This window comes from Cetorhinus maximus, chromosome 3, assembly GCF_964194155.1.
Source record: "Cetorhinus maximus chromosome 3, sCetMax3.hap1.1, whole genome shotgun sequence".
NCBI classification, from domain to species: Eukaryota; Metazoa; Chordata; class Chondrichthyes; order Lamniformes; family Cetorhinidae; genus Cetorhinus; species Cetorhinus maximus.
The window spans coordinates 123447004-123459601 of record NC_135881.1 but is presented as its reverse complement, the minus strand read 5'-3'; the positions used below and the strand labels follow the sequence as shown (position 1 = coordinate 123459601).

Genomic DNA, 12598 nt, shown 5'->3' with positions numbered 1-12598 from the left:
TGACTTTGATATGAAAAATAAGGAAATATGTTAGTTAATACTTGTTATGCTAGAAATCTCCAAAAACAATTCACAACCTGAAGGAATCACACCCCATACATATAATTCTTGACTTTCTGGGCCAGCAAGGTTGATTGGCAGTCATTAACAATTATCACATTGTTTACAGATATTAGAAGATTTATTGAGCAATGGGACTGGAAAGTGGCTAATTAAACCTGAATAATAGTCAAGTTCTTAGAACCCATAATTTAAAGTCAAATGATTATCACGTGACTTTGTAAATCTTTAATTGTAGATGGCCAGCATGGATTTGTTAAAGGCAAGATTTATATGGATGATGAGCGTTTTTTTTTAATTGGGGCCTAAATATAGTTCAAAAGAGTGCAATACATGTAATTTTAATGGATTTTTAAGATTGTGTGTCCTGTATCTTACAGGAATATGATTACAATACTTCAAATGTTATGGTATAAAAGGAAACATAACCTCATCAATAGAAGGTTGTTTGATAGATAGGAAAGAAAGAGTGAAGCCTCCATTCTGCAACCAACAAGTTTTTAAAATATACTTACCTACAAGTGGAAGCAGAAGGACCAGGCATGTTCCCAGATTAAAATAATGCAGACTACTGTTACCTTCTTCCCTCCCCCTAGCCAGTTTAGCAGTCCCCAAGTTCTTTCACTCAGTCACCAAATCTCTTCAAACCAGCTAGCGATTCTATCCCAACCACCAATCTTCCCCAACCCCAGGTCACTGATTGCCTCCTCTAGCAAATGTTTTCCACCCCCACTGCCACTGTCCTGCCACCCAGCTAATGAGTCCCCCAAGCCACTGATACACCATCCCTCAACCCTCCCCAGCTGCGATACCAGCAGTGGCCTGATCTTCAAGGATGCTTTACCAGGTGAGCTGCCTCTTATTTTCTGCAGGTCACCCTCTTCATGGAAGTGAGGCACAAGATCTAATATTGGGGACGCTTTGGGCCTCACTATTTGGAAACAGGGACAGCACTCATCATTCCCTGTGTGCCTAAAAACGGCCACACTCCAATTTCTAGGCCAATAGCTTTCATCACACCCTTCTCAAATTATATATAATAGCCCAAATAGATTGTGCAAGTGATTGAAGCCATTGAACTTCATCACTTGATTTTTATTCTACATAATATATACATTGCACATATACATGCATAATTTACCATTTCTGCAGTTTATATCATAAATGATGTCACCATTATCATCCTCCTTTTGACACTTAGGTAATTTAAGCACCACGTTAAAGGTTACATTCGCTCTAACTAGAGTAGGCCCATCATTGCTCAAGTGGGCCACGACCTCTCCTCCTGAAAGAGAAAAACAGATGAACTGAAGAGGAACTACAGATGTTCAAGCTACAAAACAATGAGTGGAAGAGTAAACTGAATTATGAAGAATATGTTTGGGAATTCACTATCAATAGTAAATAGAGGAATACTTCTCACATAGCCTCCCAAGGAAAACTAAAATCTTTTAGAATTAATTACAAATATCAGCCACGATAAATTATTCTGCTTTATAATGCAAGGAACATTGCCTGTTCCCTGTTCAAAGATAAGTAGAATTTCAAAATTAAGGGTTTGGGACTGCCGGCGGGTCAAAATCCTGGAACTCCCTCCCTAACAGCACTGTGGGTGTACCTACATCACATGGACTGCAGCGGTTCAAGAAGGCAGCTCACCACCACCTTCTCAAGGGCAACTAGGGATGGGCAATAAATGCTGGCCCAGCTAGCAATGCCCACATTCCATGAATGAATAAAAAAAAGTCAGAAGGTTCATCTTATCAGACCTTCTTCAAACCAAGAGAGTCATTAGACAATGTAATTATTCTTGTCTTTGAAGAATGAAGACATATTTTAGGATATTGATGCTACTTTTGTGAACCTAAGAGTGCAGGGAAAAAATTGGTCATCATTGCAGAAAATGGAGCAAAGTGACAAATTTTGCAGGCTATGTCCTTTGCCCCAAGGATGCCTGAAAATGTGCAATACCATTTTGGCCTTGGATTATTGTCCGTTGGCCATGTATATGCTAATGGTGGGGTCTAATTCCTGTTATATGGCCTCAGGTTTTCCTGGTACGAATGACGCCCAAGAACCAGCTGCAACCGAAAGGTAAGCTTTCATTTAAAAAAGTATAATGCCAGGAGGAGTAGGGATACTTTTCTGAGCTCCACAGCGTTCCTGCTGACCAGTGTGGCCACTATCGGCCCCTTCCCACCAGTTCTTCCCACACTTCACCACCTACCAGAGGGCTGCTGCCGGCAAGACAGGAGGCCTGAAATTTATTTACTGAAATGGATGATGTGCTTGTGGAGGTGCGACAGGCAGCAGCAGTTCATTTAAATTCTTGAAATGCAGCCCGAGGCTCAATTTCAAGGCAGCCTCGAGCATCCTGGCTGGGGCCTCACTGCATGCACAATGCTGATTCTGGGTCCAAAAATTGGCTCAGGCAAATTTTTCTCCATTATATCAAGCTACTGAACTAATCCTAAAACATCACGTAAGCTGGACTTTTTCCAATTATATAATTAACCCATATAAATCATTAATAGGCTCTTTAGGAGTGACTTAAGTCATTTCATACAGTTCTTTCAGAAAGATATTTACTGCGTAACCTAATTTTTTTGATTGTGTTTGGATGAATTGTTTAAGCGCGGACATCCTTTAAATTTTTTAGGCTACCATGCACACGGTAACTTAAAAGGGCTGACTTGTGGGAAATTTCTTGTTGCTACATGGCTAAAGGTTTAAACAGAACATTGAATATATATATCACTCGCCAAGTTACCTCAGACATTGAAAGTATTATAGATTCCGAACGGACCTAGCAACTCAAACCTGAGCATCCATGAGGCACTGTGGGCCATCAGCAGCAGAAGAATTGTATTCAACCACAATCTGTAACCTCATGGCCCGACATATCCCCCACTCAACCATTAATCAAACTAGGGGATCAACCATGGTTCAATGAGGGGTTCAGGGGCATGCCAGGAACAACACATGGCATGCCTAAAAATGAAGTGTCAACCTCATGAAGCTACAACCCAGGACTACATGCATGCTAAACAGTGGAAGCAGCTTGCAATAGACAGTGCAAAGCAATCCCACCACCAACCGATCATATCAAGCTCTGCCATCTTGCCACATGAGTCGTAAATGGTGGTGGGCAATGAAACAACTAACCAGAGGAGGCTTCACAACCAACCCAAACATCAATGATGGGGTGGTCCAACATGTTATTGCAAAAGACAAGACTGAAACATGTTCAGCCAGTAGTGCCAAGTGGATGATCCAAATCAGCCACCTCCTGAAGTCCCCAACATTACAGATGCCAGTCTTCAGCTAGTTCAAGAGTAAGAGGCAACTTGATTGAAACATACAAGATCCTTAGAGGATTTGACAGAATGGATGTGGAAAGGATGTTTCTTTTAGTGGGAAAATCTAGAATTAGGGGTCACTGTTTAAAAATAAATGGTAGCCCATTTAAGACAGATGAGGAGAATTTTTTTTCTCTCAGAGGACGGAGGGTCTTTGGACTCTCTTCCTCAAAAGGCAGTGGAAGCAGAGTCTTTGAATATTTTTAAGGCAGAGCTAGATAGATTCTTGATAAGCAAGGGGGTGAAAGGTTACTGGGGGTAGGCAGGAATGTGAAGTTGAGGCTAAAATCAGATCGACCATGGATCTATTGAATGGCAGAGTAGGCTCGAGGGGCCAAGTGGCCTACTCCTGCTCCTAATTTGTATGTTCGCATGTAACACTGGTATCTACCCAACATTATGTAAAATTGCTGATGTTTGTCCGCTCTATAAAGATCAGAGAAATCCAATCTGGCCAATTACTGCCCCATCAGTCTACTCTCAATCACCAGCAAACTGATGGAAGGTGTCATTGACAGGTGCTATCAAGAGGCACTTAATCATCAATAACCTGCTCAGCAATGCTCAGTTTGGGCTCAGCCAGGACTGCTTGGCCCCAGGCCTTATTACAGCCTTGGTCCAAACATGGATAAAGGAGTTGAATTCCAGAGGTGAGGTCAGAGTGACAGTCCTTGATATTAAGGCAGCATTTGACCGAGTGTGGCACCAAGGAGCCCTAGTAAAAATGAATTCAATGGGAATCAGGGGGAACTCCACTGGCTGGAGTCATACCTTCCACAAGGAAGATGGTTGTGGTTGTTGGATGTCAATCATCTCAGTCCCAGGACATCACTGCAGGAGTTCCTCAAGGTAGTGTCCTAGGCCCAACCATCTTCAGCTGCTTTATCAATTACATTCCCTCCATCATAAGGTCAGAGGTGGGGATTTTTTCTGATAATTGCCCAGTATTCAGCACCTTTCACAACTCCTCAGATACTGAAGCACTCTGTGCCTGGGTGCAACAAGACCTGGACAACAATTAGGCTTGGTACGATAAGTAGCAAGTAACATTCATGCCATATAGGTGTCACACAGTGATACCTCCAACAAGGGAGAAATCTGTTCTGGACGTTCAATGGCATTATCATCACTGAATCCCCCACCATCAACATCCTGGAATTGGCATTGACCAGAAACTTAAATGTACGAGTCATATAAATACTGTGACTACAACAGCAGGTCCGAGGCTAGAATTCTGCGGCGAGTAACTCACCTCCTGATTCCCCAAACCCTGTCCACTATCTACAAGGCACAAGTCAGGAGTATATTGGAATACTCTCCATTTGCCTGGATGATTGCAGCAACTCTCGATGTTCAACACCATCCAGGACAAAGCAACCTGCTTGATCGACACCTCATCCATCACCTTAAACGTTCACTCCTTTCACCCCCAGTGCACAATGGCAGAAGTGTGTTCCATGTTCAAGATGCACTGCATCAACTGGCCAAGGCTCCTTTGACAGCACTTTCCAACCAGAGAATGCTACCATCTAGAAGGACAAGTAGATGCATATGAGCACCACCAGCTGCAAGTTCCCCTCCATGCCATACACCATCCTGACATGGAACTATATTGCCTTTCCTTCACTGTTGTTGGGCCAAAATCCTGGAGCTCCCTCCCTAACAGCACTGTAGGTGTACCTACACCACATGGAGCTGCACTGTTTCAAAAGGTCATTCACCTCAACCTTCTCCAGCACAATTAGGAATGGTCAATGAATGCTGGCCTTGCCAGCGTCGCTCACATCACATGAATGAATAAAAAAACCTCCTTTTTAACTAAATAGAAATCAAAGACCACGTGGGAAAGAGCTCTTGAGCAGAAGTAAAGTCTGCAACACAAAAAGCTGAATAGAAATTTCCACTTTGGTTTCTTACCTTTCCAGCAGTTTTTCCATCGGATATCATTTCTCCTCCAATAGGGATAAATGTGCTCATTCCAGATATTACTGTCAGGAAGCCATCCAGCCAAATGTCCAGAATGCCGTAAGAATGATAATTTGCTTCCACCAGTTAACACATCTCGGAAACCTGAAAACAAGAAATGCAGTTAGTCAGCTTCAAGGATTAGAAAACAGTTTATCTTCAGTTGACAACAAAGCTAAACAGTTGTCGGTGGATGCTACTTCAGTTGCATGAAATTTCTGGGAATGCTCCCCCATTCTTATATCTGCATAACAATTTTCTTGATATTTTGTGTGACTGAAGTAAAGTCTATTTCCCTTTTCCTCCAACATGTCTGTTTTCTCTCCAAAAATATACTTTATTCATAAGATTTTTCAGGGTCCATTACATAACAGTTAAAATTTGACAGTATGCAGCACTTTGAGATGCCTCACTACACTTGCCAATACAGGTTATATTTACAATGTACATTTACGTTCCATGTCAAACATTCTCTGCTATATACGGCCAGAGGGGTTTTACATGGGTTCCAGTCCCTCGGTATACTATGATGGGAGGGCCTTAATCCATGGCCTTTCCCCATTGAGCCTTTATGCCAGCAGCACTAAGCTTTTGTGCATCCTTGCACTTTAGCACGCAACCCTGGACCCTGGAATATTTCTCCTTTACTCTCTTAAAAGTGGAGACTTATATTGTGACTGGTTCCATGGGAACCACTTACCATTAGGGGCCCCCCCATAAACTGCCTTTCTTCATATGGAAGCCTAGGCATCGAGTGTCAGCTGTGAAGAGATATCACAACCAAGCTCAATTTTGTCTTCAACCAGCATCCTATGCAGACCTTCTCAGTGCAGTCATGAATATGATCAGGAGCAGGAACTCTGCCTGATTTTGCAAATTCTGATTCCATTGCTGAGGCTGATCCTATTGTCCTCATCGCCATTCTAGTTACCATCAACTTAGCTTGACTGACTTACTTATACCAGTTAGGTAAAAGAGGAAGAAAACCAGAAAACTGGTCCAGCTCATATGTTGGAATTGGCCTGACTTGCTTCCTGGATATTTTCTTTTGCTTTTCAACTATACATTGCAAATATTAGGCTGTTCAAAAGTGGATGTGATGTAAAACTCCTAATGTAAACGTGTTACAGCCAATCAATTGTGAATGAGGTGACCACAAGTTTGAGGCTGATGAACCGAACAGGTCTGATATAAACTAATGCTGCTCACCGAAAAAGTCCTGGCAAGGCAAGAGTGGGAAGGGGAGATGAGGTGGGGGTGATGGACAATTGCGATGGGTAGAGGTCCTGGTATGGCAGTGGCCCAGATTATTTGTGTGTGGTCTGGAAGAGCAATCCTCTGGGTCCCACTGAAATAATTCCAAATTTACATTGACTGGGCCTCTTTGGCACTACTGCCTATAGAACTGGTCAGACTAAAAAGGCACTTCAGGTCCTAGAAAATTCATTTGCATATTAAAAAGGGGTTACCATCTGAAAAAGATGGATACTTTAGACACCTTTACTCACCTTTCAAAATGTCACTGACCTCTTCACCTGCGTTAATGAGGTGGTGAGTCAGTAGCTTCAATTTTGTAGGCCACCTGCTTCATGGAAGTGAGGTACAGGCCTAATATTGGGGATACCTTAAGCCTCGCTATTTGGACATAGGGACAGCACCCGGCACTCCCTGCATGCCCAAAATTGACCGCACCCCAATTCCTAGGACATTAGCTTCCACAATGCCCTTCTCAAATGATGCATAATAGCCCAAATTGATTGTGCAAGTAATTGAAGCCACTGAAATTGATCACTTGAGTTTTATTCTACATAGTATATACATTGCATATGCACATGCAACATTTACTATTTTTGCAGTTTATATCATGAATTATGCCACCATTATCATGCTGCTCAAGAGCTCAGGTGGTCTTTGAATTCTACTTAATAAAAAAGGAGTAATGTCTTCCATATCTGAATTGAGTGACTTGAACTCTTCTGCAGTATGCGTGTTCAATAATCTAATCCACACTCCAGAAACTCCCTCTGATTCAACAGTATGATGAGAAGTTGTCAGAATGGTGCTGGAACGTAATACTGTTGTGATGTTGGATATTGTGATCATTACCAGGCGGTAGAAGTGAAATTAGTCATGTTTTTTTCATCCAGCTCTCACAACTAAGCATCTATCACTTGCCTCTACTCTCTGCAACCCACTACTTTATTCATCCCACATGGAAGCCTGCAGCATCGATATATCCACATTTAAAAGAAAAGCATTAATCTGCATAGGAAAGGGGAACGAAGATACAGATGTTACTGCTGGCACTGCGATAAAGAGGTATGCCCTTTTAATAACTATAAAAGAATATCAAACCTATAAATAACTATGAACTTATAAACAAGATTGAGCTAAAGATCATCAGATACTGTCCAGCCAGGCAAAAGAAAATGCTATAATCATGTTCATGTGACTGTCAGATGACTGAACATCAACAAGATATTAACAGTGAAAAGTTGGCACTGTAACATGACCGAATACAAAAGCTTTTAACATAAAGTTTAGAACTGTAGATGTAGTTGTGTAGTGCCAGTTATTTTTATAAGTTACAAATTAAATAGAAGTTACCAAAAGCTGTGTTGTGAAGTTCCAGTGTTTGATGTAGTCTATATCACACCAACACAAACAATGCTTGAAAGGGTGTCTGCAGCAGAGCAAATTGACAGTTATAGTTACTGTGTTCATTGTATCACTGTGGAGTGGCAGGGGAAATAGCTCTGTGCATTAACACTCAAAACACTGGAACATGGAATGACTTACCAGCCTGTGACTCAAGCCAAACTTTTCCCGCTGTCCCATCAGCTCGCCTCAATTTTTGAAAATGGTATTGTACCAGTTGATATTTTTCTAAAAAAATGTTAAAATAAAAAGAAATCGGCCTTGCACCAGCAGGTTGCATTGTTGCTGATGCAAAACAAAACAAGCCAATTGGATGGAAGTGTACCAGCCTTTGGCACCAGCACCAAATGTTCAAATGATGGCAGTGGAAACTCTGATCGTGAAGGGCTATCGGAGGGTTTCATAAGAGCAGGAGATAAACAAGAAGGATTTACTGCACCCCTTCCAATCCTAGTGCAAATCTGCAGCGAGCAGGCATTGATGTCCATATTGCTACTAACCAGAATTGGGCTATTAAGCCTGCAATTATACTACTGCTACTGTGATGCATTGTTGGCACACCCTTGTACTGACTGGTATCAAGGTGCCACACAGTGCAGCTTTGTGCATGCTTTCTAATACATGTGCAGTTCTTTTGTCCCCAGGAGATAAGGTTAAGAAAGAGAAACTGGAGGTTCTGTTTGCTTTGGCATTTAAAAAAGATTCCATATCAAGTTTTAGATTTCCAGAAGTCAGTCCAATGGACAAGGATGCACTTTGGCACTGTACTGGAATGGTCTCATTCCAGATACTTAACCTTATAATCTAGGCTGATGCCGAGGGACTGGCACACCGTCAGAAGTTCCGCCTTTCAGGTGTGACATCAAACCAAAGCCCTGTCTCAGGTAGACTTAAAAGATTTCCTGGCACTATTTCAAAGCAGAGCAGGGGAGTTCACCCTGGTCGACCAGATAACATTTATCTCTCAACCAACATCACTAAAATAGGTTATCTGATATCGCTGTTTTGCAGCCTTGCCGTGCATCAATTGGCTGCGGCATTTCCTACATTACAACGGGTCCTACACTGTTAATATTGCATTGGTTGTAGAGGTCATGAAAGTCTTTATTTTGTCCCTCTTCCTTCTCTCAAAGTCTTGATAGGAATGGCAGACTCTGGCTTGAGTGCGCAAAAACAGATCACAACCTGACGCCTGAGCTTTGCTCTCACCCCTGAACCTACACCATGTCAAATCAACATCGCAGTTGCAAATCAGAAAGCAATCCCACACATTACCTTGAAGGGTCATGAGGACTCGAAACGTCAACTGTGCTCTTCTCCACCGATGCTGCCAGACCTGCTGAGTTTTTCCAGGTATTTCTGTTTTTGTTTTTGTTTTGGATTTCCAGCATCCGCAGTTCTTTGCTTTTACCACACATTACCTTGCTGGGTTAACTCAGTTTGAAATACAATATAAGCATTTTCATACAAACTCTTTCAACAGCGAAACACAACACTGTCTGAATGATGCCCTGGCAAGTTAAAAAATAAAACATCTTACGTCTGCGAGCAGCTGTTTCGAGGACCGTGACCAGGAAGATAGCTCCAAACAGCGCCAAGCAGGACAAGCCTCTCATCATGACCGCGGGTTAACACTTTTACCAGACTCCGAGTCGAGGTACTGAATTGCTCACTGCCGCAACTGACTGTAAAGACAGCAATTACATTCGTAGTACAAACCCACCGTGCCCCTCACCAAATCCTGCCTAATTTCGTGATCTCGTCATGTGCTCAGTTAATAAAAGGCACCTACTAAAAACTGAAGACCAACTCCCGCCCAAATCTCATGACTCTGAGTCATTCCCGAATGATCTACATCAATTGGCTTATGACTTTAGGAAAAAGTGGTTTTGGTGCAGCAGGAGCAGGGAATGAGGCAGAAGGTGGGGGCTGCTGTTCTGCACCAGGACTGAGAACCACGCAGAGTAGCACAGGGTATTCCCAAAGCCTAAGGCATTATTCATAAATGGGAGTACACGAAAGCATTATTCAAATGGAGATTTTGTTTCTAAATGTGGTTTGGAAAGCAACTAAGAAAAGAAATGCAATACACTTTCTCGAAGTGATTTTGGAGTGGAGTATTTGGCATCACAAGAAAAAGGAGTTGTGAAAACTTAGAATTTACAGCAGATCATAAATAGAATTTGACAAATTCAGAGAAATTATTTAGGAGTGATGCCACTGAAAATGATTCTTAAAAAAACAACTTTGGAGAAATGGCTCGTGGGGTTGGTTCATTTTAAAATGGTACAGTATTGTGAGGCTCCTTTAAATGTTTGTTTTGGAGCCTCTACATTTTACTACAAATTGATACTAAATAATGGCTACTTAAGTAGTGTCAAAACCCTGCACATGATTGTGAAAGGCATGTTTGCAATCGTGATATTAAAACAATTGAAAAAATGGCCAGGGACCATGTATTCAATGGTGTAACCATCTTTATAGTGGGAGTTTTTTACAGTCGTAGCATCCCTACTTCTATACCAGAAACCTCCGGGTTCAAGTCCCACTTTAGGACTTGATGGCCATGGAAGGTGTGTTCATAATGTGGCCTAACAGATTGATTATCAGCCTCTGAATCCTTCCAATGTACCTGATAGTGGGTGGTAATAGTGGGAGAGTCTGCTTGTCAGCTATACTGCAGAAGGCAAGGGTAAACCACTGCAGTATTTTGCCAAGCATAATCATGGACCAATCCAATGGAAGTCCATGGTCACCAATGCCCTCATAGGACATGGTATCTGGAGGAGGAGATGTCTTTTGACTGGTTCAATTCCTCTACCATCTAAATGTCAACCCATGGATACACAGGTATCCCACTGTGTCCCACCGATTCAACATTAGCTGATTTCCCCCAGTTTTGCTACCTGTGACTGATGATTTCAATAGTGTACAGAAAAAGTGACTTTTTCAATTAGTGACAGAAATTCTCTATTATACTTTGCCTGTCAGTCAAACATGATTTGTTACCATTCACATAGAGACCCATAACTTTTAAAGAGATATTTGAATTCAGTGACCGATTGAAAAAGATCACATAAAAGTTTTAAGACTTTTACTGCAACAAACTAAAAGCAACATGTCTAAACACTATCCAGTAGGCAACATATATTCTAAACTACAGAAAAGATCTCCCATTTAACTTTGAAACCAACTCTGTCCCTTCTGTCCCTTCAGTGGACACTCCATTATCTAGGAACCAGTCCAAAATAATTCTTAGCTCCTGCCGGATTGCTCCCTTCCTTATCCTTTCCCCGCTGAACATCTCCCAATCGCAGAACTGACTCTCATGGTGAGGGACAAATTGGAGATTCTTCACTCTGGCCAAGCTAGGCCAATCTTCTAACTTCATTTAAGTCCTCACAAACTCAGTCTCTTCAGTCTGACTGCAAGCTCCCACCTGCATTTTGCATGGTGACTAGCATTTTCTCTGCTTAAGATGTAGGCCTAGCTGACTCTGTCTTTCTCTGCTCCCTCTCTCTCTCAGATTCATGCAGACTGACCAATTGTGTGAAATTCTGTTTTTTTTAGGAAAACCTACAACCCAATCCTATAATCACTTCCTCCAGATAAATTGCTTAACTTCTACATCACTCATCAATTGAAGTGTAAATTGTATTATTTTCTTAACTGTACTGAAGATAGTTTAAGTCCACTCATATATTATTTAAAGTTATTTTCCAAAACTGATGCCCAGATGGCAGTTGCACTTAAATATAGGTTGAAATACTGTCCCATTGAGTGAGCATTTGTTTTCAGTCTAAAAATTGTCACAGTCATGAGCAAGGGTGAAGAATGGGCTAGAACTATCTCATATTATCAGCTAACATTGGATTCCACCTGGAGAGGATCAGAAGTTGGACAGAGTTTTCATTTATTCAAAGTATATGATAGATATAAATGAACTTTCCACAAATAATCTCTCTCTCTCATTATCTGTCACTCTCTTTCTATTCCTACTCTACATCACCCGCCTACCCACCACCACCGACACCATATTTCGGAATGTCTATTATATTTAAATCCTCATGTAGTGAAATCAGAAATGTCTTTACCAGAAAAAAATAACAATTTTGTTATAAATAACAACCATTGGTAATCTTCCTCTTTTGATATTAACAGAAGACTCATTTATACTCAGTACAAAGGTATTAAATCCTGCCCATTATTGGATACTTACAATATGAAGACTAACTGATAAAGCTTAGGCTACTTGCAGTAGAGTAATACCTTCTGAGAGACATTAATCTTCTTTTTGCAAATGTGTTTCTTATTCTTGAATATAGTAAATATGCACAACCTGATACATTTTCCTGTGTCTGTAAAGTTAAAGGAAAATTAACTTTCATATGTTGTCATATGTTTATAATCTACACTTTATGTTTTAAGGCTTTAATGTCTTTTCTATAATATGGCACCCAAACGCTAGAATGCATGCTAACAGGGGGGAGGGACTTATCCATTTCTATTTTTTTCAGAACCAATTCCATTTTTTCAGTTATAACTAACAGTTGGTC

The 12598-nt window shown here is 41.2% G+C and overlaps 1 protein-coding gene across 2 annotated transcripts in view; it reads right to left on the bottom strand.

Annotated features, from left to right (window-relative positions):
* Nucleotides 1-9877, bottom strand: part of gpnmb (glycoprotein (transmembrane) nmb) — a 53208-nt gene extending 43331 nt beyond the window's left edge. Inside the window, exons 1-3 of one of the 2 annotated variants that reach the window (XM_078538880.1) lie at nucleotides 9583-9877; nucleotides 5337-5489; nucleotides 1202-1345 (exon numbers count right to left, since the gene is read on the bottom strand). In XM_078538880.1, the coding sequence (XP_078395006.1) occupies nucleotides 1202-1345; nucleotides 5337-5489; nucleotides 9583-9661 (376 nt within the window). In that variant the 5' untranslated portion in view covers nucleotides 9662-9877. The remainder of the gene's footprint in view (nucleotides 1-1201; nucleotides 1346-5336; nucleotides 5490-9582) is intronic. The other variant, XM_078538879.1, reaches the window with a different exon arrangement.
* Between the last annotated feature and the right edge of the window lie 2721 nt (nucleotides 9878-12598).